This window comes from Trichosurus vulpecula, chromosome 5, assembly GCF_011100635.1.
Source record: "Trichosurus vulpecula isolate mTriVul1 chromosome 5, mTriVul1.pri, whole genome shotgun sequence".
NCBI lineage: Eukaryota > Metazoa > Chordata > Mammalia > Diprotodontia > Phalangeridae > Trichosurus > Trichosurus vulpecula.
In genome coordinates, this window is record NC_050577.1 from 155,274,562 (window position 1) to 155,297,604 (window position 23,043).

At 35.0% G+C, this 23,043-nt stretch overlaps 1 protein-coding gene across 1 annotated transcript in view; it reads left to right on the plus strand.

Moving 5' to 3' along the window:
- The window catches only part of GNAI1 (G protein subunit alpha i1), an 88,402-nt gene that overhangs the window by 48,797 nt on the left and 16,562 nt on the right, over positions 1 to 23,043 (plus strand). Inside the window, exons 2-5 of the mRNA XM_036760944.1 lie at positions 3,043 to 3,085; positions 3,178 to 3,319; positions 11,796 to 11,953; positions 20,573 to 20,701. Coding sequence (XP_036616839.1) covers positions 3,043 to 3,085; positions 3,178 to 3,319; positions 11,796 to 11,953; positions 20,573 to 20,701 — 472 coding nt within the window. The remainder of the gene's footprint in view (positions 1 to 3,042; positions 3,086 to 3,177; positions 3,320 to 11,795; positions 11,954 to 20,572; positions 20,702 to 23,043) is intronic.

Genomic DNA, 23,043 nt, shown 5'->3' on the forward strand with positions numbered 1-23,043 from the left:
AGTCATTCCTTTCTGTCCTTTACAAAAGTAGTGGAGAATGGAAGCTGAGCATTTTTAAAGGTTCCAGAATCAAATATTCATAGTATGGATTCAGTATTGAAAAGCTACTTAAAATGTTATCTGTGTATTTCCATATACATACAGTATGAATATATATGTATTCAAATTTACATGTAACAGTGCTTACACATTAGTAAAATTGATGGTTTGGCTACATAATGTACCTGTAAATGGAATAGTAGCCTAATATCATTATATTTTAATCTACTTTGTGTGATAATTCTGAACTCAGATTTTAATTTCTCACCTGAAATAAATAAATGAGAGAGAAAAGAGTATTTCCACCAGTAGATTGGATTGGTATTTGACTAATGGTTTATTCTACAACATTAAGGTACCCATAGTCTCAGGAAGCAAGAAGGTCAGTTATGTGAATGTGTCCTTGAAGAAAAGTTAGGCAAAAAATCTCTTAGAAAATCATTCACTTTATGACCTAGAGTATTTTTCCTGTCTTTTCCCTACATTGCCAAAAGTTGAAACAGTAATAGTTTGGATTTAACCTGTTATCTTCTGTTTTGATACCTAATTTACCAGAAGGTGCAGTTTTAGAGCTTTTGCTGATAGCATTTAGAAGATTGCTATTATGAGAACAAAATAAGACAGTAAAATTGATTAAAAGAAAGATGTTTAGAAAGGGGCTCCAAGTATTAATGCCTCAGGTTATCTAATCTATACAAAAATAAATATACTTCTTCAAGTAACATAATACTTAACTAAAGTAGAGGAAAGGCAAATTAAATAAAAGGGATGTCCCCCTTTTTACTGAAAAATAGATTGTAGTGCTGTTGAGCCATAAAGTGTACATAGACAGTCTACCTATTTGACAGGTCAAGTAAAGTAGTCAATGTCACATATTCATAGGTAAGGAGGAAATTAGATTTTAAAGAAAATTTCTACCACTAAGGGATGATTCTTTCCACGAAAGGCCTTACAGCACCTTTTTGGACAAACTTACCTAAAGTAATCCTTTACCTGAATAGAGGTGTACATGGCTTCCAAAATTTAGAGGCTTTTTTTTTTTTATCTTTCACAAGGGGCATCTACTCCACAATAGTGGATATGTTTGAATTGATCACAGATTTCTGGGGTTATTTCCACAGTAGCTCACTAATATTTGATGTTGCTGTCTGCATGTTTTAATGATGTGACAGAATTCTAGCCAGAAAATCCCAGAAATGTGGAACCCAGGAAGAAACATTATTATGTATGCCCTTGATAAAAGCTGATTATGATGGGTTGCTAGGGTTGTTTACTCCTAAAATGCTGAAAAACAGTTATCTTCACTAAGCTGTAAAGACTGAGATTGTGATTTTCACAGTGCCAAGTACACTATTGTTGATTAATAAGTAATGGGGTGTTTATCTTGGAACTGTGTACATTGGCACATACCCTAGAAAGCTCAGACTGTAAATGCCGTTGTTGTGCATCTACTTCTTGGGTTTTTTTTTCTTTTTCAAGGAGGGGGTGGACATTGAGTTTAATTTCTTAAATTATTGAATGATGGTTTTTTTTTCCAGGCCTTCACATTGGCTATAAATTATTTGCAATGTTACAGGTCTGGGATACCATGGATAATTAAATCCCCAACCCAATTTTAGCACATAGTTGCAACTTTTCTCCCCCGCTTATTTTGTCAACTGTTGACACCATTGCCTTTTCTTCAATTTAGCTTTCTCTTTACACTTTTAACAGAATAGCAGAAAAGGAAGCCTGTGTGAGCCACAAACTAGATAATTAAGCCTCGTATAATCAAGAGGGTTAGTAATGATGATCAGAAAACAGTTTTGCACAGCATTTGCTTATATATACCCTGAGGAGCAGTTAAGTGTTCAGGTCCAGTCTTTCTGCCTCAGTTCTGCATTTTTCTTTTTTTTCCTCCTTATGAACATGCCAAATACTGCTGTAGAAATCAGCCTAGCATCAGCACATTTTCTTCCCCTTCTGCATTTTCAACCAACTTTTTTTTCCTCTGCAAGAAGGCACCCTACCCCCATTCCAAGTTATAAATTCCAAGAAAACCACAAAAAGGATGCCTAACATGACAGTAATACTTATTAAATGGCCCTCTCTTCCCATCCCCCTCTACTCAAATCTGTTTTCAGGACTAAATGTGCAATCTTCTCCTGTACTCTATTATATTTACAGCCAAATAATTTATTTTTTAAAAAAGATTAAGGACAATAATGAAGGGGAGGGGACAGTTGGCAACATCCAAGAACACTCTAGGTAGCAGAGAGAAATTTAGATTTTGAAATTGTAAAATGAGAGTCATTTTAAAGCATTTTTTATTTTTTTAAACTACTGTCGATGTTGGGGTATATAATATTTTGCAGGGAACAAGTTTAAAATCCTAAAATAGCAGAAATATATTACCTCCCATTTCTTTAGCCAGACTTTTTCGGTAGTTCCAACTGGTTGGGAAGTTTTCAGTTTCGATAAAATCTCCCTCTGTTTTTTCAGTATTCTGTTCCCTTTCCCTCCCTGAGTACTTCTATAGATTATATAAGCCTTGGGAAATATAAAACACAAATAAAATAGTGATATGATTCCACTGCTGTAAGGAACGCCCAGATGTGGAAACTCATTCTACCAATACAAGTCAGCATACTTTTGGCAACTTATGGACTTAAGAGAGTTGCCTAGAGCACTCAGAGTTCAAGTGATTTGCCTTGGGTCGCATAGCCAGGAGGTTCTGAGGTCTGTCTTCTATCTACTATGCTACCTCAGTTACAGATAATATACTAGAAAGAATTGACATAGAAACAGCATTTTGGGGGAAAATGCAGATAATAGTAACTTAGGATTATATATTTTAAAAAAGACTTCTTCCTTTCCTTTCTTGAACTAATTCAGAATGACCTATTTCATGAGAGCTTTCTTAAAGCTAAAAGCTCTTTCTGAAATCAAAGATAAAAAACTTAAGTTTTGCAATACAAGATACTGTTCAAAAGGCCTTTGTAACTTTGTCTCTTTATATTTTAGGAGCTGGTGAATCAGGGAAAAGCACAATTGTAAAGCAAATGAAGTAAGTGGAATTTAGAATCATTGTGAGATTTCTAGTTAGAACATGTCTTTCTGGTAAGCCAAATAAATTCTTTATTTTTCCTTCTCTCTTAGGATTATCCATGAAGCTGGTTATTCAGAAGAAGAATGTAAACAATATAAAGCAGTTGTTTACAGCAACACCATTCAGTCAATTATTGCTATTATTAGGGCAATGGGGAGATTAAAGATAGACTTTGGAGACTCTGCTCGGGCGGTAAGTGTCATTGGGGCAGTCACATTTAACTGTGAGTCCTATTAGATTTTGGAATAATTGGCCTCAGATATTTTTTTTTCTTCAAGAACATAACCTTGTCATCTTATCTACATTACCAATCCTGATTCTCCCCAACAGCCAGTGCCCTCCTTCTTAAACCACCTTTGTATTTATTTACTTTGCATTTATTCTGCATATACTTATTTGTATACTTGCCATTATTTTCCCCATTAAATGTAAGCTACTTGTGAGTAAGGTTTGCTTGATTCATTGTATTTGTGCCCCTAGCACCTAGTAGGCTTGATACATTGGTCATTTTAAATTGAAAGAAAAAATTACATAGTTGTAATATTCTGCAGTAAATATAAATAAAACTATCTGATGTTGATTTCAAGCAGGAGAAGCTTTGGGGGTCCTTGTTAGTGGAGTATTCATTATCTCAGTCCCCACAGGTTATAAAGTTATGTTTTTGTTTTGGTCTAGACCTTTGATTTCAATGGGGTAGAGAATTCCCAATGAGGAAACTCATTTTACCCAGTGCAGATCAAAAAACTGTCCTTTATTTTATAGTCTTAGGTGACATGGGCTATATAGATCTGCAGCCACCAGTATCACACGGCCAGCATGTATAACAGATGCTTGATAAATGCTTATTGACTAACTTGGCACCTTGTTCCCTGATCCTCCTGACCCAGAGGTTGGCATGGTGCTGTCTTAGGAGTATGTCTAAGGAAGAAGAGGTGATTACAACCCCAAAATATTCACTAGTGAACTCAAACACTTCTCCTTGATTAACACTAACTCCTGTTCCTACCCATTTTCACCCTGAGTGTAGATAGGAACTGTAAAAAATAATTTTTTCTTGAATTAAGAAGGGCCTTTGGGAAAACTGATGCAGCCCACAAATCATTTTGCAACATGAAACATGAGTTGCCTATGAAATTCAAACATGTAAAGACGGATATTATATTTTGTCAGAAAAATTATCCTCCTCCAAAATCAAGACTAGTGTTTAAAATTTAGTGCATACATGTAGTTACATCCTAGATTTTACTTAAAATATGTGTGTGTGTATTTGCTGAAGCTGAATTCCTAATTAATCCTTTTGATCATATATACTATGAAAAATCATTCTCTATTTTGACTGGGTTCACTTTTAAGTACCAATCTTCTTCAGAGGAGGACCTCCAGTAGTAGTAAAAAGAATAAAGTATAGACAAGGGGGTATTTATAATGGAATACTTCTTATAAATTACGACATTAGAAACCTAAAATGATGGGATAGTCATTGTCTGCTGTGTTTCTATCTCCCACATGACAGAATTGATAACTTTTTTAATGGTAATGATTTCACCCCTGACACTACTTGTATAGGCCTCTAAGATTCCTTCCAGCTTTAGATCTGTAGTTATAATTATGTTTCTACCTTCACCCCTTTTAGATTGCCTTAAGCATTAAATAGAGGTAGGAAAGTTCAGGATTTGTGTGTGTGAAGCATAGAGGATATGAGGGGCACAATAATTAAATGAAGGTAGATAAAGTAGGTCCTGGAAGATCATAGATTCATTGGTTTAAAATCAGAAGAAACCTTAAAGTCCATCTAGGCCATTCCCTTCATGTTAGAGATGAGAAAACTGAGTCACAGACATGTTAAGTGACTTAACCCAAAAGCATATTCAAGCTTGGGTCCTGAGAAGCTGGATTAAGAACTAGGTCCTGTGATTTCAGATCCAGAGCCCTTTCTAATGTACCATGCTGCTTGTCTCCCTGTTTTATGTGTCATGTGACATTAGCAGTTGGAATCATTAAACAGATTTCTGTTTTTTACCTGTCCGGGAATCTTTTTATGATATTAACATGTCCATGTGCAGTACCTTTTCAGAGGCAGCATTTTGTTCTGTGAGCCGAATGTTTTTTTAGAAGTAAATAAAAAAATAAAGTGTTTTTATATTTGCCATCATCAGAGTCTACTGGTTTTTTCACCACAATAGTTCCTGGTTTTTATTTACATGGACGCCACCCTAGTTTATGTTTTTATGATCTCACATGTGGACTCTAGCCCTTCTGCTCCTCTGCTTTTTTCTAGTCTTCTCCACTGTCAGATTCTCCTTTCTTTTCTCAGTTTTTCCTACTAAATTTTGAAACATTCATCCTCAAGCACTTTACATTAATCCCTAGAGCAAGAACTTAACCTATTTATTACCTGTCATATTAAATTGAAACTCTTTTGCCTTTGTAACCTGTAAAAACTTATCTTTAAGTCAACATATTCTAGTAATAATGATAATAATAACTAACATTTATATAGCCCTTAATTATGTGCCAGGTGCTGTGCTTAGTGTTTTATAATTGTTATCTCATTTGCTCCTCACCACAATGTGTTACTCACCTGGGAGTTTGAGGTTATTTTCATCCCCATTTTATAATGAGGAAACTGAAGCAAGAGTAAGTTAAGTGACTTGCCTAGGGTCACATAGCTAGTAAGTATCTAAAGCTGGATTTGAATTTGCATCTTCCTGACTCCAAGCCCAGCACTCTATCCCCTGTACCCCCTAGTCACCTCAGTCTTTTGGATTGGACCTGTGATTTTCTTGGTGTAGAGAAACTCTCAGGTGAGGTTCTACCAGTGTAGATGGTCAATTGCTCTAAAATTTTCTTATAGCAGTAGTGTCAAACTCAAATAGAAACAGAGCCAGCCATTAAAGGGTACATAAGGATCACTGTCTGTGCATATTGACTTAAAAAACCTCATTAACATTACCTATGTTGTATAGTATTTTTATTTATTTTATTAAATATTTCGTGGTTATGTTTTAATGTGGTTCTGGCTGTAGGCCTCAAGTGACACCTCTGCCTTAGAGCATTGCCTTGGGCAGTGAGAGGATAGATAGATTTCACAAGGTCACGTAGACATTATATGTCAGACACAGGATTTAAATCCTGGTCTTCCTATCTTTGAGAGTAGCTGTTTTCTTTAATTTATTTTTTTTTTATTTTTGGTTTACGACACTCAGTTCCACAAGTTTTTGAGCTCCAAATTTTCTCTCCTCCTCCCCTCCCCAAGATGGCTCTCTTATTTAGTAAACCACACTAAGATCTTACCAGTCTAGTTTCTCTGGCAAAATTTATTTAATTGAGCATATCCTCTACGTGCTTTTTTAAAATTTGTTCCCATTTTTGTAAATGTTCTTTATATTTTTGTATGCTTTTTGTGAATCCCCGTTTTGTTCCAAACTGACTGAGCATAAGGTTCTGTTGGCTTGTTTGTAAACTTTCCTCCCGTTCCCCACTGCTTATTTTCAATGCCAGTGATTATTAAATATCTATGTGTATGTGTGTGTATACACATATATATGCATATATATGTAAAATAACTGACTTCAATGTTATATCTGAAAGTGCATATTCATTTTGATTTACTGCTAGTATCTTTCAGATGATGATATATATTAGTAATTCATTGACAGTTGGATGATTTTACATCCTTAAAGGGTTGGTTGCATTTGAAAAGTCAAAGAAAGGACAGAAGTCCTCAATAAGGATAGTGAAAATTCTGTTTTTACACTTCCCTTTCTGTTTCTGAGATATTGCTTTAGAGTTAGATGTGTTTGTAGTCCACAGGTTTTAGTCCCCCAGCTATTAAGAAAATAATCATTACCTGTTATAATTAAGGGAAAGTTCTTTTCCATAAAAATCATAGCTTATACCTTAAATCTGAGCCTTATAAATAAATTGGAATGGTTTGTATTAATTGGTTGCAGTTTAGATCATATTGAAGTATTATTTCGAATAGTAGCAAATAAATTCTTTTTACTTTAATTTTATAAATGATCACAGGAATGTGGGCCTTTAAGGACATGTTTTCTTTGGGTTTATAAGGATATATCACATGTGGTAGCTGATTGCATGCATTCTTCTTGAGATTTCCTAAAAAAAGGAAACATATGCTTATGTATTGTGATCCCATCTGGAAGACTTGATTAGTTTTCACATTTTGTTCATGTCTGGAAAAATGGTGAGCTTTATGAATTGGCAAGAAAAAGGCTCTGTTTTCTTTCAGCTAATATTCTACACTACCCAACTCCATCAAAACTCCCTCTTCTCTGTAACTTATCACATGTTTTTTGTAAACAGTGATATTTTTCTATTTTGCTTTAAGAAATACAGAATATAGGGTAAAATGAATATCAATGAGGATTGTAACTTTTAACCTCTTAGCTCAGCTAAGAAACAAACTCTTTGAAGCTGGCCGAAGCAGTTATTCCTTTATTATTAATTGTAATGCATGTAAAACATTAAGGAAAAGAAATTTAAAAAAGAAATAATTAAAAATTATATAGACTGCATAATTTTAGTCAAATTCTTAATACTTCAAGATAGGAATAGGATGCTGTGATAGATCTCTTTCATCTTGTTTTTAACTGGAGGTATTAAATGGCCAAGAATCTAGTAGTGACTTTAAAAAGTTACAGTATAATTTAGTCTGTATTGTAAACTGCTTATGTGTCATTGTGGCATGTTGGAGACTTTTCAGAATGGTGGTCAGAGTAGGCAGCAAACTCTGGCAGATGAGTTGGAAGGACATCAGATAGGTCTTGTCCCAGAAATGGTCTAGTTAAGCTCTGGAAGGTTTATTGCCCAGTTGGCCATGTGGTGATGAATTGTTTGGCCATAGCAGCTTTTGAAGACTACCTTCTAAAGGCAGAAGGTGTAGTTAATACTACACTAACTATAAAATCATATGTACTTGAAGTATAAAGGTAAGTAAAATGACCTAAACTGTTTGAAAGATACTTTTTAACATTACATTTTTAAATTTTGCATGTATGCAATATACTGTTTTAAGAAATCCAATAAAATATACTATGTCCAGTATTCTGTAAATGTTCATGTAATTGCCATAAAATTTTACTATTAAGAGATAAGATAAAAAAGTTATTTCTTTTTTGAAAAACATTAAAATGATACTCAGGTCTGTTATGTGATAAGATACATATATTATTCTTTTCCAATCTTCCAATATAACATCTAAAATTCAGCTTGATGTTAGAGAGGAAAAAGTCAATCCAAAATTAATTTTTTTCACAAAAGTTATAGTACACATATAGAAAAACAATGCACTGTATATGTAGACATCCCTTGTCCTAAAGCAGGGCTGTCCAAAATGCGGCCTGTGGGGCTGCTCGTGGCGCATGGTGTGATTTGTGCAGCCTGCCTACAAGCATAAAAATTTATATAAATGCTTTAATAAATGAAGCCAAGCTACCGCAGAACTCTCACTAAAATGGCAAATCAAAATATATTGTCTATTGTTTCAATAAAAACCGAAGGTTGGGCAGCCCTGTCCTAGAGCATGATGATATTTTTAAAGTAAAAATGAAACATTTAGATATAGAATCACAACTTATACATTAGAAAGGACCTCGAAGTCTATCTAGTCCAACCTTTATCTGAAAAGAATTGCCACCATAATACACCCCAAAAGTGGTCACCTAACCTCTGCTTGAAGATGTCTAAGGAGTGGGGGAAAATACCCAGTCATTTCGTCAGACAGCCTAGTCTACTTTGGACCCCTCTTAGTAATAGGAAATTTGTTTATTTTCCCAGACAATAAAACTAACTTTGTTCATTTCTTTGAAACTTCTGCACTTTATTCCTGTTATGCTTGCGGGAGCCAAACAAACAGAACACTTCTAATTCTACTTTCACATGATGATTATTCAGATACTTGAAGACAACCATCCCATCCACTTAAAATTTTCTGTTCTCAAGGCATCCAGTACTCACATGACAGAGTCTCAAGGTCTTTAACCATTCCTGGTTACCTTCCTCTGGATTTTTGATATATTTAATCAGAGACTATGATTTTGATCAAGATTGTAACATTTTACTAAAATATTCATTGTGTTAAAGCACAAAAGGAAATTAATACCATAAATATTGAATAAGGAAGTCTTATTTGAATTAAGATAGACATTTTCTCTCCTTTACACACACACACACACACACACCACATATCCATTAAGTATAGTGAAAAGAAAAAGGAAAATTGAAAACAATTAGTTTAAAAGTTCAAACACAAAAACTTGAGATTCATTCCATACATGTGTAAATTAATGAAAATATGCAGATACTTAGGTAAAAATGGATTTTTTGCTTAATGTTTTAAAATAACTATTCTTATTTGCAATTCACCCTTTATTTTGTATTTATTAACTCATAGTGCAAAGTATCTAGGGATTTTTTTAAAAATTCCAAATAGGGTAAATAAATTAATCTCCAAATCTAAGTCTGTTTATCTTTAAGGATGTTCAATAATCCAGTCCCACCTACTTGTTCAACATTACATTCCACTAATTCCCAAAATGAACCTTTTGATTCATTTAGTTAAATGAATTCTAGTTGAAATGAAAGAATGAACTTCTCTTTTCTGGTCATTTTGATCTCTGTATCGTCCTTCAAGCATATACAGTGTTCATTCCATATTTTTCATGCTCTTTTCCTCTGCCTAGAATACTTATCTCTTCATTACCTAGGCCCTAAAGTATCTCAGTGCAATCTGTCCTTCAAGTTTCAGCTTAAATCTTCATTAGACTTACCCCAAAATGTCATCAGTTCCTTAAGGACTACATCCCCAAAGTATCTATTATTAGGTCCCCAAAGTAACTGTTACAGTGCATCCCACACAAACAATTTGAGACTGAATGTCAGGGTATAAAGACTATTATACTTGAAGTCAGAATGCAGGGTTTAGCTGTGTTAGGTCTCCTTTAGCAAGCTGTTGACTCATTTTTCATGATTTTCTTGCATCACTCTCATTTCCCTTCCCAATTTTTCCTCTACTTCTCTTACTTGATTTTCAAAATCCTTTTTGAGCTCTTCTATGGCCTGTGACCAATTCATGTTTCTCTTGGAGGCTTTTGATGCAGGATCTTTGACCTTGTTATCTTCTTCTGGCTGTATGTTTTGTTCTTCTTTGTCACCAAAGTAAGATTCTATAGTCTTGAGTTTTTTTTACACTGTCTGCTCATTTTCCCAGCCAATTACTTGACTTTTGAGCTCTTTGCCAAGATATGACTCTGCTTCCAAAGTGGAGAGTGCTCTGTCCCAAGCTTCATGGGTTTTGTACAGCTATTTTCAGAGCTACATATAGGCACCTGTAAATTTTCAGTTCTTCTGAGGTGGTATGATCGAAAGAGAGGTGTTTGCTTTTCTACTGGCCTGTGATCTGGCTGTGAGTGACCCCAAGTACTCTTTTCTGCCTTGGAACTGCTAGGAGGACTCCTTCTCCACAGCCACCACAAGCTCTGCTACACCAGGGCTCCTCCTCACCCCAGGACCACCAACCAGGACTGAGACCCAGATCCAAGCAGGGCAAAGTAAGCAAATCCTACCTCAATGCTAGCAAAGAGATCCTTGCTCTCCTGCTCTGATTAGCTGCTTGATCCCCCCACCTTCTGTGGGCCTGGAACTCCAGAAGCAGCTGCCACCGCCACCACTACAGCCAACTCTGCTGCCCCGGGGCCGGGGCCAGACAGAGTTTTCCCACTGACCTTCTAAGTTGTCTTTGGCGTTTGTAGGTTGAGAAGTCAGGAAACTGCCACAGCTCAGTGATTCAGTGCCCTGAGGCCTGCTCTGCTTGATCCTGTTCCAGCCTGGTCTGTGCTGTCACAGCCCACATTGGGCTGCACTCTGCTCCCAGCATGGTGCCATAGACCCTTCCCAGCAACCATCTTAGCCTGGAGACTTGTTTCCCTCTGTAATTTTATGGGTTCTGTATCTCTAGAATTTGTTTTCTCATTTTTTACAGATATTTGGAGGGATTTGGGGGAGAGCTCAAGCAAGTCACTGCTTTTACTCCACCATCTTGGCTCTGCTGACCCAGTTAGCTGTGTTTGTATGGACCAGTCTCAGGCTTCTCTGAGCTCTAGTCTCCTCATCGATGTTAAATAATACATTCTCTACTTCACAAAGTTTTATGGGGGAAAGCTCTTTGTAACCTAGAGTTACAGAAATTGTAAGCATATTGACTCATTTGCCACTCTTATCTATTATCTTTAACAGTAGATTTTAAGCTCCTTGAGGACAGCACGTCTCTGTTCTGCAGGAAAAGCAGCATGATTTCATAGAAAGAGCTCTAGACTAGGATTCTAGTTCTGCCTCTGTTACTCCCCGGGAGACCTCTTGGACAAAACATCTACCTCTGGAACTCTCTTTCTCTATCTGTAAAATGAATGTGTTGAAATAGATCGTTTCTAATCTACTTTTCAGGGGTGACATCTTTCAGCAATAACAGTTTCTGATTCTGTAAATATTTCTAATTGTTTTCTAAATATAAATACATAGTGATTTGGGGAAGGAGCATGTTTGTCATAGTTTTTTGTTAGTTTTTAGAACAGAATGAAATGTTTATTTTTGCTTTGTAATAGTTCTTCTCTCCCCTACCCCCATTTTCTAATGTTTTGTAATTGTTCAGGATGATGCCCGGCAACTTTTTGTACTTGCTGGAGCTGCCGAAGAAGGTTTTATGACTGCAGAACTTGCGGGTGTTATCAAAAGATTGTGGAAAGATAGTGGTGTGCAAGCCTGTTTCAACAGGTCCCGGGAGTACCAACTTAATGATTCTGCAGCATAGTAAGTAATTTTAATTTCAGAACTAAAATACCATTAATAATTATAAGCAGGTTTCCTTGTAATTTAAATTTTTATTGCTAAATTGTTAGGTATATTGTTACATGACTCAAAATATTTCAATGTCTTTGATGTTTACTTTGTATGTTTCAGTGTGTCATTACTGGTTATTTCCTTTGTGTTCAAAAGTGCCTGAAGAAATGAATGCATATGTTTTTAATGAAAATACATATCATGGGAATGTTTTTAAAATACATTTCCAGGAAAAAAATAATTATTTCCACTGCCAATATTCACATGTGTATGTGAGAGTCTTAAGAGTCTGTCTGGGGCCAGAGAAATTAGGGTATAATTGAATAATATCTGCACCATTGTTCTAGTTCAAGGGCTCTTAGCCAAGGAGTCTGGGAATAGATTTCAGAGGTTCCTCCAGTTTGAATGGGAAAAAAAATTAGGTCTTTAAGTAACCCCTAACTGAAATTTAGCATTTCTTCCATTTATTAATTAAAAAGCAAATAAACATCATACTCAAAATGGGTTGTGGATTTGACCAAGCTGCCAAAAATGTCCATGATATAAAACAAATTAAGAAATCCTTTCTAGACTAATATTGAGAAGCCATGATCTAACAATGTGGACCCGAAGGAGAGATTCCTTTGGATGGTGCCAAGACATGAAAGTAAATACCGGTCTGGTCATGAGTATATCATATATTGCAGTAGACCATGTGAGAGACAGTAGAAGTAAGGTCATTAAATGCTCTTTCAATGAATAGCCTCCCCAATTTGCCCCTAGTAATGCACACAGTGATAAATCTTGCCTGGATTGTAGATTTTACCCCAGAGGTTGTAGATCATTGCAAAAAAATTCTAAAGAAAATATCTGTTGCTAATTTAATATTTTTCATTCTTTAGCATTTCTAAAAGATATATACTCTGTGCTTGCTGAACTTTCTAAGATGGTTTCATTTTCTTCTTGGCACTGTTGACTTTTTAGGGTTCAAATGACCATTAAGGAAAGTGTAAAATAATAGAATAGTCATATGTGACATAAAACGTTGAATTTAAAATAATGGAGTAATTATGTAAACACACACACACACACACACACACACCCCACACATGTACAAACACACAATTAAAGGAGAAATAGCCCATGACAGATTATGTGAGTCTTGGCTTATGTGAATGGTGAAGCCTTCCCTAGGATATCTTTTCTGAACATATTTAGTAATTATTGTCTGTCATGTTCTTTGGGTATTTATCATGTACTCATTAGCATTACTTTTTTTAAAAAATGTTTGTTTTCAGTCCATCTTCATTGCCAGCGTTGTTATAGACAGAAATTTTTACTTTGTATATCTATAGCATGATACGCTATCTTTCTTGAGTGCTTTATAAATGTTAATCTTTATGGTTGGTCCTATTTAATGTTTTTATTCCTGTCAGTTTTGCATTATTAATAGTATGTAGCCAGTGATTCACTAAATCTCTATCAATAATCTTCAGTAGAAGTATTTACATATTTTTCAATAGAAGGATTTACAGTATATTTCAGAGAAAGAGATTTTAAATAAAATGCTCCATACACCTTGATTTTTTTTATTTATTAGGACAGTTGAACTCCGGAATGGTCCATTGTATAACCATTAATATTCAGTGTACTTAATTTTACCAGATAAATGACTTCAGTAACTACATAATAGTCACTTTCACATCTGCTTTTGGATCCTTTCTATGGCTCTTTAAACTTTTTGGTGAGAATCTTCCCGTTCACTGCTTCCTCCCCTTTTTAATACCATGAAATGCAGACATACCACTTTGTTATAGTAGAACCATTAATGGAAATTTGATGCATAAATTGAACTTTTATAAATCCAAAAGTGTTAGAGGAGCTCACTTAGTTGAATAAATTTGTATGGAATCCTCTTTGTACTTTATAAACTCCTTGTAACTGTGTTTTCTTATAGCAAGATACAAAAATTTATAAAACAGATAAAATTAGGGATTTGTCATTTTTTACAAAAATGTTTACCAGGGTCCCTTTCTCTTACAGATATGCAAACAGACTTACATATTATGTATGTATATAGCTATACATTTATATAGGTATGTGTGCCTATCAGTTATTAAGAGGGATTTTTTTTTGTCTTTTCCTGTGATTTCATTGGTGTTAAAGAGCTCCTAGTGAAGAAATCTGCCGCATCGATGCAGATGGACAACTAATTTTCCAACTTACAGTCTTAGATATTTATCTGAGCCACTGAGAGCCTAAAATAGTTTACTCAGGGTCAGATTCAACATATCTAAAGCAAAACTTGAACCTAGGCTTCCCACCTCCAAGAATAGTCCTCTATCCACTATACCGTATCACATAATAACTATAAAGAATTATTAGTTATTTATTCTTGCCAAAAATACTTTAATAGTTCTCCACTACTCATGCCCCCATTAAGTTAAAGATTTATTGAGCACCTGTTGTATATAAGGCATGGTGCCATGTATCGATATTAACAGGTAAGAACTATCTGGGACAACTCTGATTTACAAAGTTTACAATTTCTACAATCTCTTAATTGATCTCTCTCTGTCTTTGCTTGTATTAGCAGATTAGTCTTCCAAAAACACTTCTTTTATTGTTCACATATTTCATTGTTTGGTAGTAAACATATCATTCAGCTTAGAAGACCAGAGTTCAGATCCTGGTTCCATCACTAAGTAACTAGCCGTTAACTAACTTAATGTTTCTATGCCTTTTTATCTGGGCTTACCAACAGCCCTCCTAAGACAGAGTATAATTCCCTTTGTTTAGAATGCTCTCTCTGTCCTTTTTGTATATCCAGATATCTGACCTGTATATCAAGGATCAGTTCTATTCTCACCTCCTCCAGCTTTCTTTCCTTGACTAATCATCCTCACATTCCTATGTGTGTTTAGGCCTTCTTTAGCACTTACTGTGTGAACCATGTATTTTGCTAGCATCATATATTCACATGTACTGGTTGTTTTTTCCCCCTTTTTTCTAACTTAAATTCCTAGAGATCAACTATTTTGTATCCTCAACCACCATTTGGCACAGTCAAGGCACATAGTAGTACGCTAACATGAATTAAATTAAGTTGGTCCATGTAAGTGAAAATTCTAAAGGACGAGCAGTCTCCAAAGACCACTTTATTTTCGTTAGGTATTTAATGTGGATATGTTGAAGGTTTTTGAATTGTTTTTCATCTATCCATTAAAGTTTGTAAGCAATTCCATTGACCTAATTTGAAACTGAATTACAAAATCTCAGAATATGACAATTGTGAGCATTCAATCAGGTTCTGTTTTCCAATTAGCACTTGTAATTAGGGAGCTAAGAGAAGGAAATTGAAAAGTTAACCAAGGCCAGTTGGTTTTTATAGAATTCTTTTTACTTAATCCAAAAGCTATGTCAGTTCTGAACTTTTAAAATAACAGTGTTATGCAAGCCTCCAAACACTGGAACTAGATGAAATCAAGAAGGTATTGCAGCTCCAACTCTGCTAGAATAGTGAGCTGTAGTATTTACAGGTCATGAACTATGCAATAACCTAAATGTTGGAAGTAACTACCAATTTAAGATCATTTTGACCTGAAGAAAAGTCATTACTTAGCATTTCAAATGCTTTTCCTACAGGAGGGTGGGGCAAGGCTAAAGCTAACTGACAGGGAAGAGACAAATGCCTGGGCTCCTTGCCAAAGTGTTATCACTCTATCATTAAGAGTGTATACCAGTATACTCGCTGGTGATACTGCCAAGTTATCCAGACACCTGGCAAATTTCAGAGCAAGGTGTATAATATTGAGTATCCCCAGAACTCACATAGGGCTTTGGACCCAAGGAGAGAAATTTTTGTGGAGAACTGTTGTAGGATGAACATACATTGGTAATTTCTTGGAACGATTAGTCTCATCTTGAAATTCCTGGAGTCAAAAAAAATGACAGGTTGCTTCACTTTAATGTTTTAAAGGTGATGATGGTAATTCAATTTTGAATTATTAATGTCACTTTCCTTTAAGTATGTAACTAGAAACTATGTTATTTACTTTATTAACACTATGCTGTAATCCATTAATTTTAGTCAGCAGGTCAGAAATAATCTTAAATTCTTAGTTTTTTTTTAATAAAATAGAAATCATTTTGTTTTATAAATTAAAACTCTCATTTTAATGCCGGGCCATTAGATTTAAGGCTGAAAGGAGGGAATTTTTATTGAATTCTACTGGACTGCAGGAGAAAAATCAGTTGAAGTCTACATACAAGTAAACAACCAATATTTGAGTGGAGTTGCCATTTCGCTAAGGAGGCTTTCAAACACACTGCATCCTCAGTAGCTAAAGAGGTCGTGATAAATAAGAACAGGGAATACAAGACTTTATGCCGTAACTGCTAGAAATAATTTACATATATACATACGTACATATATGTACGTATGTATATATATATCTATATATATACACACACCCACACATATGTTTCATGGCTATAGATGCTCCATGTTTACCTTCCCTCTATTTATATAAATCAGACCTTACTATGGTACAGCCATACCTTATCAGGTATACCGTAATATCTCATGCAGTTTTTATCCATGTTCTCACATGTATCATAGAACATTGGCGCAACATAGTGGGGGCCTTTTTTATGGCTTTTTTGTTTCTTTTTTAATGGGTATTGATTCAATATTTAGGTTGTCCATTTTTTATTCCTTGCTAAAAAAAAATAAGGAAAAAAAAGTAAAGGCAAGAAATAAGACTTCATGCAATTAAAAAAAAACTACTATAGTTTGACCTAGTTAAACAAGTGCTTGACTTTGAAAAATGTGAAATTGATAAAACTAAAATATTGATTCTGATTATCATCATCCCAAAAGTTCAGTAAAGGTCACCATATGACCGTAAGAAACTATATAACTTCAGCCAGCAAGCACTTCCCTCTCATTAGACAAAGGAGATCAAGGCAGACAAGGTCAGCACCACTTTTCAAGTACAAGCTGACCTGCACAACTTTGAGGAGGACAGAGGGAAATTCTGAGTAGCTTTACTTTATAAAACAGTGAAAAACAGAAGAAAAAATAAGTCTGCAGATGTTCAATGTGAAATCCAACTAAGTCAGACAATCTGAGAGCGTTTGTAGATTAAACTTGAAGTAAATCAAATAACGTGATCAGTAACAAATTCACCAATATTTCTATAGCAGTCTGTTCTCATCGCCAACAACAATGCCACCTCTACATTTGGATTCAATATATAATGTGCTCTATGCAAGGAAGTAGAAATGGAAATTGAGATCAAATTATGAATATGGAAACATCTCAGACACATAGAATAAATCTATGCTGATTTTACCATGCAAATAAAAAAAAGTGATGAGATAAATACTCTCAATGCTCACCACCACTTGTTCTGAGCCCTCGTCTAAAAGTTTCTCTATAGCTTCACCTTAGTATTTTCATTGACAGCTAGCTTGGAACAAATCCTTATTGATACCCAATACCATCAATTCTAATCAGCTTTACTCTTTGGGCTAAGGCCACTCTCATCTAGGGTTTTCTTCCCCCACCCTTTTTTGGCCACTGTCCTAAACTTATTTCCTTATAACTCTTTTCTTGAAAAGAGCAGTCTGCATTCATTTTCTCAACTTCTTCACATCTCCTTTCCCTTCTCAGCCTCTTGCATTTTGTTTTGTGACTCCATTACTCAACTAATTCTGCTTTGTTGGGTTCCAAGTTATTGTTGTTCAGTCATCCAGTCACGTATGACTCTTCATGACTCCACATGACATACTGTCCATAGATTTTTTTCTTGGCAAAGATACTAGAGTGGTTTGTCATTTCCTTCTCCAGCTCTTTTTACAGATAAGGAAACTGAGGCAAACAGGGTTAAATGTCTTGCCCAGGATCATATAGCTTGCAAGTTTCTGAGGACAGATTTGAACTCCAGTCTTCCCAACTCCAGGCCCAGCACTCTATGCACTGCACCACCTAGCTGCCTCCTCCTACTTATTACCAGTGAAATCATCTGGCTTTTTCTCAGTCATTTTACTTGAACTTCCTATAACATTTGATGCTGTGGACTATGCTGCTCTCCTGGATGCTCTGCTCTTGTGATAATTTTCTTTCCTCATTTCCTTCCTACCTATCTAACTCTTGTTCATTACCCTTTGTTAGTTTATCATTCCGTGCCCTTTTGCCTGTCTAGGTTTTCCCCCTCCCCAGAGCATTTTTCTGAGCCCTTTTCTTTTGTCTCTCTACATCAGCAAGGTCATCATTTCGTTGATCTTTAAAAAGATGCTTCTCAAAACTGTCTATCTAGTCCTAGCCTCCCTTTGGAGTCTCTTCTTAGGATGTCCTATAGTCATCCCAAATTCAGCATGTCCCAAACAGAACTTATCATTTCCTCCTTACCCCAACCCACTTCCTTAGTCTTGCGTTTCAGTTAAAGAAACCATCATCCTTGCCACTACAGTTTGTAGTCTCTGAGTTATCCTAGATTCTTTTCTCTCTGTAAGTTGGTTGCTTAGTCTTGTGGATTCTACCATCACATCTGTTTCATCTATCACCTTTCCATTCACTTGATTCCCACCCTAGTTCAGAACCCTCAGAACCTCTTCTTGGTCTGTTTTAGCATTTCCTAGTTAGTCTCTTCCCCTTTCTTCAAGTCTCTTTCCAATCCATTCCGTCTTCCACATATTCTTTCCTTTTAGCACAGATCTAACCTTGTCGCTTAACTATATTTACCACTAAATTCCAGTGGCTCTCTTACTACCTGTAGGATCACATTTAAGCTCTTTTGCTTGCCATTTAAAGTGTCTTTTTTGTTAGTGTTCTCTCCCTCCATATTCATGTTTTTGCTTATCCCTTTACCTGTTATCTTCCCAGTAGAATGTAGTGAAATGAGTTCTCCTTTTTTGTGTGTTTTTGAAAATTACTCTCATCTAGTATAATATAATTCGTTCAAATACATATTAAATGCCTACTGTGTGTTATGCATAAGGTACTGTGCTAGATGCTGTGGTGAAAACAGATAGTAGGATGCTCTTTTTAAGGACCTTATGACAAGATGAAATAAACGTGTGCAAAGTTAAAATAAAAGATTTAAGAGGCTTATTGTTGAATGAAGGGACATGATAAGGTAACCCATTCATTGTCAAAATTAAGATGTTTGACCATATTTAGCAATCAGAGTGACCTAGAAATCTAAAGGATTATAGAGATCATATGATTCAGTCTCCTCTTTTTTTTAATGAATAAGGAAATAGACCATTGAGAGGTGGTAACTCGGTGAAAGTCACTTAACTTTGACTCCATATCCACTGTATCCACTATACTAAGGTAAGAGATAACAACTGGTAGATGACTTGAGAATGAAGGAGATCACTTTAAGTTGGGTTGATTAGAAAAAGAAAAAGTTAGGGAAGATGTGGGATTCAAGCAGATTTTAAAGAATAAAAGAGGAGGAAAATCATTTTATGGGTGGAATGCCATGAGCAAAGATGAGGTAAAAATGATGACAGAACTGGAACTCAAAACTATGTAGAACCATGTATGGTAAACTAAAAATAAATAAAGAAATTAAAAAAAAAAGATGACAGATACTTACCTAGGTATCTTCCAGCTTCTGCCAGTTATTTCCTAGCTAACAGTCACATTTCTCAAAGAAATATTATGTTTTCCTAGCCTATATTCTAACACACACAACAAACACCTTGCTGCTCATGATACAACATGGCCCTGGAAATCTGGTCAAATGAATCCCAAGGCAGATAGAGCAAGAGCTGGTTGACTTGAATGAACCCCTTTGGTCTAAGTGGTAGAAAGTTGATTGTCTGGAAAGATATAAAATAGGAAAAAACAGGACCTGACTGTGGTACTCAAAGTTTGGGAGAAATTTCATTGAAGAGTGTCTATAACCTTTGGTCAAAAGTTCCCCCAACTCAGCTTACACCATAAAGATATGATATACATTATATAGACATACAGCCACAAAAAAATGTGCAGATTCATTTCAAAAAAACAACAAGCCACTAATGTTAGGTTTGTTGCCCAAAAATTCAAGGATTCATCATTTCATCTATGTGGGCACATACTTCCCCTATTACAGAATGTAGTCCCTTTGTACCTTTTTGAGAGTGGTTATATGAGAAAATGAATCATGAATGAATGGCTTGAAGCATATTGTGGTGAACCACTCTACACTTGGACTGGTCCTTGGGCAGCTGATATATAGTCCATTGCCCAGTCTGTCTATAGTCAAAGCTTTTCCATCCTGTTAAGAGGATACTGCGTTATTGGATGCTCTACCACTGAACACATTAAAAAACTAGAGGTAAAATTCAACTTAGGTCTCTTTTATCTGACTTACATATGGTTCTGGATTTTGTTTTTGCTTCCATCTGACAAAGTAGTTTTTTTTTCACTTTATCATTAAAAAAGAATGAATTTCTTTTATTTCAGTAGGAGTTTTCATAAATATTTAGGTCTAAATCTGATCTCTATTTGCCTAACACCTCAGAACAAGTACTTAGAAAATGTTTTACTCTTTACTTTTTTCTAGTCCATCTTTATTGGTATGATTAATCTACCCTATTTTTTTTCCCCAGCTACCTGAATGACTTGGACAGAATAGCACATCCAAATTATATCCCAACACAGCAGGATGTTCTCAGAACTAGAGTGAAAACGACAGGAATAGTTGAAACACATTTTACTTTCAAGGATCTTCATTTTAAGTGAGTGCCTAACAGATGCATAATGTATAAGTTTTAAATCTAAAATTCATTGCTTAAGAAACAAGGCTTAAAAGTACAAATATTTGAAGACCCAAATGCTGAGAAGTGATAAGTTGTTTTCTCAGAAATGGAAAAGGTGAGTTTCCAAAGAAAAAATATAAGAAGTAAGCATTCTGGAAGTGCTACTTAAATTTTAGCCAGGAAAAAAATGCATGCAATTTCTACCTACATTAAAAATTTTTTTGGAGATATTTGAATATGATTATTTTTTCTCTATAAAGGTTATAGACCACAATTGGGCCCTCTTGGAAAACCAATGTTCCCAATTGTTGTATACTGAAAGGCTAAATTTTAAGTGAGAATTTATACATTTACAAAATATAAACATTATGAAATTATTTGAAATAATTGAATTTCTAATATTGGATAATTTGAAATAATGCGAAATAATTGAAAATATGAAAATTTCTTTGGAGCCTTTCTCCTTTCTTAGAGTCTATAGATCTGTCAATTAGCTCTGTCCTTGTTATTTCTCAGTCTTGCACACTATTACACTATTTTCAACTGTTTACATTGTTCTTTGATATGAAATGTTCTTTTTGTGGATGAGGGAACTGAGTCCCACAAGTTAAATGAAGTTCCACATTAAAGTTTCCTGTATTTTTAATTTTTATCAGTAGAAATAGAGCTTAACAGAAGATATAAAATAAACTACTACATTTTCAAAATCCCAGATCTTATTTTATGTACAAGGGTGCTTGCTTTATTTATAAAACTTAATGGTGTGTTTTTCTCATCTTTTTGTTTCCGACTGCTCCCTGGTCCTTCAGTGCTAAAACTTTCATTCTTTAATTTTCCCTTTTTGACTTCCTCATTTTTTTCAATTTAAATCTTTATGTCATGTTTGATTCTCTTCTGCATTATTACTATTCACATTATTCTGTTTCTTTTATCATTTGAAAAGTCTGAGTTCATGGAAAATTAAGGTGTATATTTCAAGTGAAATGGGAAATTATAGTCACATGATCGATTATAAAGTTCTAGGGACAGGTTTGTAGTATCAGAACTGCTCTATTTTATTTTGTTCCCAAACCAGTTATAGGTTGCTATTACTACTTCTTCCATATTTGTCAAAATTTTGCTAGAGTTATATTTTTGTTTTCTAAAAAGACCAATTTCAGATCACAGTAAAACCAATGGAATTTTTTTGTTCTATTTCCTCTTTTCCAGAATATGTTTAATAAGCATCATTTCTTAAATGTCTGTAGTATGTCGAGCACTAAGGAAGTTGCCAGAAGCCTCCCATTCATTGAGCAGAATATTACTATAGTCTTTTCATCATGAAATAGATTCCACTCTAAAACAGTCTCACAGCGTGGACCTGTCAGCTAATTGGCTGGTTTACTCTATATTAGATGCTTTGCTAAGTTCCAGAGTTACAATGAAAAGGCAAAAACAGCTCTTGCCATCAAGGAGTTTACATTTTAGCAAGAAAAAACAACATATGGGTTAGATAGGTATATACAAGACAAATATAGAGTAGAGTGATAATAACCTTAGAGAGAAAGGCACTAGAAGTTGTGGGGACTAGAAAGAGCCTGTTATAGAAGTGGGTGCTTTATCTGAGTCTTGAAGGAAGCAAGGAATTCTAAGATGCAAGTGATGTGAGAAAGTATATGAGGGCAGCCAGTGCATGGAGCATGGAGGTAGCACATTACTCGTTATGGAAGAACAAAAAGTCCTTATGAATATACAATATAGTATGTTTGGCAAGATCTTTAAATACCAAATAGAGGAGTTTATATTTGATCCTAAGGTAATAGGGAACCATTTTATCCTAGAGGTAATAGGGCACTTAATATATTGAGTTGGAGAAAGGATGATATAGCCAGGCCTACATTTTAGGAAAGTTTCTTTGGCAGCTAGTTGGAGTTAGTAAAAATGTGAAACCAGAAGTCTTAATTAGAAGGGTTATTGGAATAGTCCAAAAGAGGTTGTGGAGGCCTGGAATGGGGTGGTAGCTATATGAATAGAGAAAAGAAAGCATATGAAAAGGCGTGTGTGTGTGTGTGTATGTGAAAGAGAGAAAAAAAACATGTAGTCATATGCATATATGTGTATATGTACACATATATGTGAATATATGTATTTATACACCTACACACACACCCATAAAACAGAAATAGAACTCCAGGATTAAAGTCCAATTGAAAGTCCCTACAACTTTTCAGCTATTAGGGCACTGTAAAATATTATCTGAATACTATATTGTTTACTATAAGAAATGTCCAGTTAAGCTTTCCATATTATTTGCAGAGTTTTTATCATGCAGAAGTTTAACC